The sequence below is a fragment of the Helobdella robusta genome (genome assembly GCF_000326865.2).
Source record: "Helobdella robusta unplaced genomic scaffold HELROscaffold_173, whole genome shotgun sequence".
NCBI lineage: Eukaryota > Metazoa > Annelida > Clitellata > Rhynchobdellida > Glossiphoniidae > Helobdella > Helobdella robusta.
Genome location: NW_008703955.1, coordinates 5,088 through 10,320, shown reverse-complemented (window position 1 = coordinate 10,320; position 5,233 = coordinate 5,088). Strand labels below are relative to the sequence as shown.

The 5,233-nt window shown below is 35.7% G+C and overlaps 1 protein-coding gene across 1 annotated transcript in view; it reads right to left on the bottom strand.

Moving 5' to 3' along the window:
* Positions 1-5,233, bottom strand: part of HELRODRAFT_195080 (hypothetical protein) — a gene marked incomplete at its 3' end in the record, with an annotated part of 8,464 nt that overhangs the window by 1,342 nt on the left and 1,889 nt on the right. Inside the window, exons 2-8 of the mRNA XM_009016196.1 lie at positions 5,012-5,108; positions 4,446-4,579; positions 4,030-4,115; positions 3,485-3,675; positions 3,088-3,253; positions 1,121-1,181; positions 552-1,041 (exon numbers count right to left, since the gene is read on the bottom strand). Coding sequence (XP_009014444.1) covers positions 552-1,041; positions 1,121-1,181; positions 3,088-3,253; positions 3,485-3,675; positions 4,030-4,115; positions 4,446-4,579; positions 5,012-5,108 — 1,225 coding nt within the window. The remainder of the gene's footprint in view (positions 1-551; positions 1,042-1,120; positions 1,182-3,087; positions 3,254-3,484; positions 3,676-4,029; positions 4,116-4,445; positions 4,580-5,011; positions 5,109-5,233) is intronic.

The following is a 5,233-nucleotide window of genomic DNA, read 5'->3' as shown; positions in this document are numbered from 1 at the left end:
ATCATTTCAATCTTGAAGCAGTTGTCATCATCATCATCATGGTTCATAATCATTACCATCAGCGTCATCCAGTAGGCATCACCATCACCATCACCATCATCAGCATCATAACCGCCCCAATACATCATCATGATCATCAATCGTTATTTTTTCTTTATTTTAATTCTCTTAATAATCTTAGCATAAAATCAATCAATAAATCGATCCGTCAATCAACCAATCAATCAACCAATCAATCAATCAATCAATCAATCAATCAATCAATCAATCAATCAATAAATCAATCAATCAATCAATCAATCAATCAATCAATCAGAAAATGACGACGATGATGATGGTGCTTGAAAGCTACTACTACTACTACTACTACCGCTACCACTACTACTACTACCGCTATTAGTACTGGTGGTCAAGTAGCTACTACTAATGCTACTATTACTATCACTGCTGATACTATTACTGCTCATATCGTTGTCGCCTACTTCATTCCCGCTATCATCATCATCATCATTACTATTACTACCATTACTGCAACTATTACTACTACTAACGGTACTACAACAACTACTACTACTACTACTATCGTCATCTAGGGTGTCCGTGACGTCAGAGAGATGGGCGTTGTTGAATTTCTCAAAAACTTTCTTAAAAGATGGCGAGGCCTCCAGCTGCTCTATTAGTTCAGTTATAATATTTCTGTCATCGTCGTCATGGTCAAAATTATTATTATTTTTACAATTTCTATTATTATTATTATTATTATTATTATTCTTATTGTTGTTGTTGTTCGCTATGTTCCTATTCAATGAGTAATGCCAGACATTGTAACTAGCATTTAAAAGATTAATATTATTGTTATTATTATTCACATTATTAACATTATTATTATTGTTATTATTATTATTATTACTATTATTATAAACGCCATCGTCATCGTCATCGGCGCCATCGTTAAATTGTCTTTCCCTAATCAAAGCCCAATTCCTCAGCTCGCTTGTGTAGCGGTTGACCTTAACAAAATCCTCTTTGACCTGGTAGAGCCTGCATAAATTAACATATTATAATTTATTATAATGGCAATGATAGCGATGACCATGAATATTAATTCAATGATGGATACCTTATGAGACCCCTGTAATCGTATTCGAGGCCGCTGTAACCCTCGCCAAATAACTTTTTACCTGACGAATTATGAATGAATAATAATAAAAACAAAAAAATAAATAATTAAATTAATAATTAAAAATATGGAACAAGTTATACAACAAAGAAACATAATAAGATAAACAAAAATATAATAGAATGAGTCAGTCAGCTAGCCTAGCCAGCCAATAAACACACACAAATTCGAGCTAAAAAATAACTGACGAGAACTAAGAATAACAACCAAGACCTAAAAATAACAACCAAGAGCTGAAAATAACAAACAAGAGCTGAATATAACAACCAAGAGCTAAGAATAACAACCAAGAACTGAAAATAACAACCAAGAGCTAAGAATAACAACCAAGAGCTGAAAATAACAACCAAGAGCTAAGAATAACAACCAAGAGCTGAAAATAACAACCAAGAGCTGAAAATAACAACCAAGAGCTAAGAATAACAACCAAGAGCTAAGATTAACAACCAAGAGCTGAAAATAACAACCAAGAGCTAAGAATAACAACTAAGACATTTATTATTTACATTTATTATTTACAATTCCCAACATTTAGCGCGACTAATTTTTATAATTTATTATAGTTTCATGTACTCGTTTTAATTAAAAAATTTTCGATATTTATCTAGTCAAATCAATTGGGAGCCTACACGATTTATTTTAGTTTGCATATTCCTGATGAGAAATTAATTCGAAACACCGGTGTAGACATTGCAGACGTCACACACAGTTTTAGAACCGAATAAAGATTATTTCAACTCCGTTTGGGCTTTTACTCCGCCATCTTGACATCATCGTGCTAATATACGTATCACCTAATAAAATATACCCTAAGAATAACAACCAAGAGCTAAGAATAACAACCAAGAGCTGAAAATAACAACCAAGAGCTAAGAATAACAACCAAGAGCTGAAAATAACAACCAAGAGCTAAGAATAACAACCAAGAGCTAAGAATAACAACCAAGAGCTGAAAATAACAACCAAGAGCTAAGAATAACAACCAAGAGCTGAAAATAACAACCAAGAGCTAAGAATAACAACCAAGAGCTGAAAATTAATGCCTCGTATGCGGAAAAAAATTTTCCAAACCGCCTGGATCTTCTGAACCCACAATGTTCTCATCTACCCGCATATCGATATTTAAACAGGGAACGTAATTTGGGGTTTTAGTTTCGAGTATGAAATTGAAACAGAGTGACCCTGAGAAGTCACTCTGTTTGAATAATTACACTCTAATAAGAACAACAGAGCAATGAAAATTGACATCTCTCTCAAGTGAAAGGTGATTGCTCTATTGCTAAAAGGCGATTTCTCACACTTTTCAATTTTGGCCGGATGAAAATGAATTTTGGAACTAGTAAAAAAAAAAGAAAATTTTACTCCAAATAATGTTTATTAATTTTAAAAATGTTTCGTGCAAATGACTTATAAAAAATAAATATTAATATTTGAAATCTCGTCAGCGGCAAACCACGCAAGCAAAAAATTCCGCAAACGGTAGAAGAGTTTGCTATCGACAGCCCCAGCAGATGATGTGGGATAATAATAAAATGAACCAGCAAGAGAGCTAGAAATAAGCAGTGCAAGTTAGAAATAAGTAGCACCTACAAGTTAGAAATAAGTACTACCTAGGAGTTAGAAACAAATAGTTCAGGCTAAAAATAAAAATACAAGTTAAAAATAACTACCACGGACTAATAATAATAACTAACAATGCGCTAAGAATATCCTAAAAAAGTTAAGAAGGCATGAATGACTAAATAACGCGAACTAAACGTAGCCAACAACGGCTAAAAATAACCTAAAAAGTTAAGAATAACTTGAAAGAGCTAAAAATAACCAAAAAGAGCAAAAAATGGCCAAAAATAGCTAAAAAGTAATTAAAATGTGATAAAAATAACAACGAAGAGCTAAAAATAGCCGACCAATGGCGATAGACCTGAGGTAGAGGCACTCGGCCTTATCGAATAGATTCAGATCGTAGTTGTAGAGAGAGGCCAGGTGTCCAACTGACAGGGCGACTTCGTAATCCTCATTTCCCAACAGCCTTTCCTTTATGTCGATCGCTTTCAAGTGGTTCTGCTCTGCCATCTGTCGAACGAACGAGTAAGTTGGTGGATGAGTGAATGAATGAGTGAGCGAGCGAGTGAATGGATGAATGAATGAATAATGAATGAGTGAATGGATGAATGAATGTATAAATTAGTGACCGATCGACTGAATGAAAGAGCAAATGAATGAAAGAACGAATGAGGGTACGAGAAACAGAGCGAACAAAACCGACAATTAAATTCCCACAAAATCCAATCCCTAATCTACTACCTCATATTTCTGCATAGACTGGTACAACCTGCCCAGATTGCCGTAGTGCTTGGCCGTCTGTACGTTATTCTCCCCAAACGCTTTCAAGGCCAGATGTAGAGAGTCCAGGTGCAACTCCTCAGCCTCCCCCAACAACTTCATCTCTTTCTCCCGCGGAAAACTTTCTATGGCTATCTCCTCTAGGATTAGCGCTGTTGGTTTAGAGGAGGGTTTTTGGGGTTTTGAAGGGTTGGTAAATTTGTTTGTGGATGTGGATTGGTGTTTTTTTTTGAATGATTGATTGATTGGTGACTTTTCTTCAGTGGGTTAGTAATTTTGTGTGTGTTTCGTGTTTGGTTAGTAATGTTTCATGGATGAGTGATTAGATACGTAGATGAGTGAATTTATTCCGGTAAACATTTCCGAGTGGGTATGTTGTGATTTTACGAATCGTCGTCATCGTTCATATGTAAATACCACAATGTCTATAATCTTAAGGAGCTAATTATTATTTACTAGGTACATTTCTCTATCCCACCCGCTTATGCCTAAATTCAAATTTGAACCTTTAACGCGATTGGACGAGGCCAGCAGTAGATGATCACGTGGTAGGATACGTGTCAGTATGTTTATGGCTGCCTCTGCGTGTTCTCTGCTCGGGTGTAGCGATGGAAAGAACGATGAAGCAAATGAATGAATAAATGAACGAATGAATGAATGGATGAAGAATCGAACAAAGGAATGATAACAAAACGATAATAACAATGACGACGATAAAGTTAATGACTTTAAAAAATTATAATAAAATGGTAGTGAACGAACAAACACACACACACACAAACACACACACTTACACAAACACACTTACACACGCGCGCACACACACACACACACACACACACACACATACAAACACACTTACACACACGCGCGCACACACACTTACATACACACAAACACACACACACGCACAAACACACACCTCGCATTTTGGAAGTTTCCACTGTTATATTCGCGAACATAAGTGCAGTAGGCCAAATCTTCGTGGGCGATCGCAACATGCAGGTTATGACCTCCAAACACAGCCACCCTAATATCGAGTGCCATCTGGTATATCTGACGGATCATTTGCAACAATACTTCTATTAAATATGTATAGTATTGTGATTAATTATTTAATTATAATATTAAAAAATCAATCAATCCATCCATCCATCTAACTATCCATCATCTATTTAGTTAAATATCCATCCGTTCACTTCTCCATCCATCCATCTTTCTATTCATCACTAGGACCAATAAAATCATTCGGCCGATAAAATCACTCAACCAATAGAATCACTCAGCCAACAGAATCAATCAATAAAATCATTTAGCCAATAGAATCAGTCAACCAGTAGAATCACTCAACCAATAGAACCACTCAACCAGTAGAATCACTCAACCAATAGAAACACTCAGCCAACAGAATCACTCAACCAATAGAATCACTCAACCAGTAGACTCACTCAACCAATAGAATCACTCAGCAATGTCTCAGGAACTAACTTTAATTGATTTTTCAACTCTATCGACATTAAGCATGTAGAAGCCGTAGTCTAACAACACGTCCGCATACTTAGGGTGCCTCTTACCGAAATGCTTCCTAGACAATGACGTCATAATCATTAAAATATTACGGTCATGACGTCATAATTATTATTAGACGAATGCAAATGCTTCAAACGCGAACTTTGTGAGCGTTCGTTTGGATGCCAATAGTAATAGAAA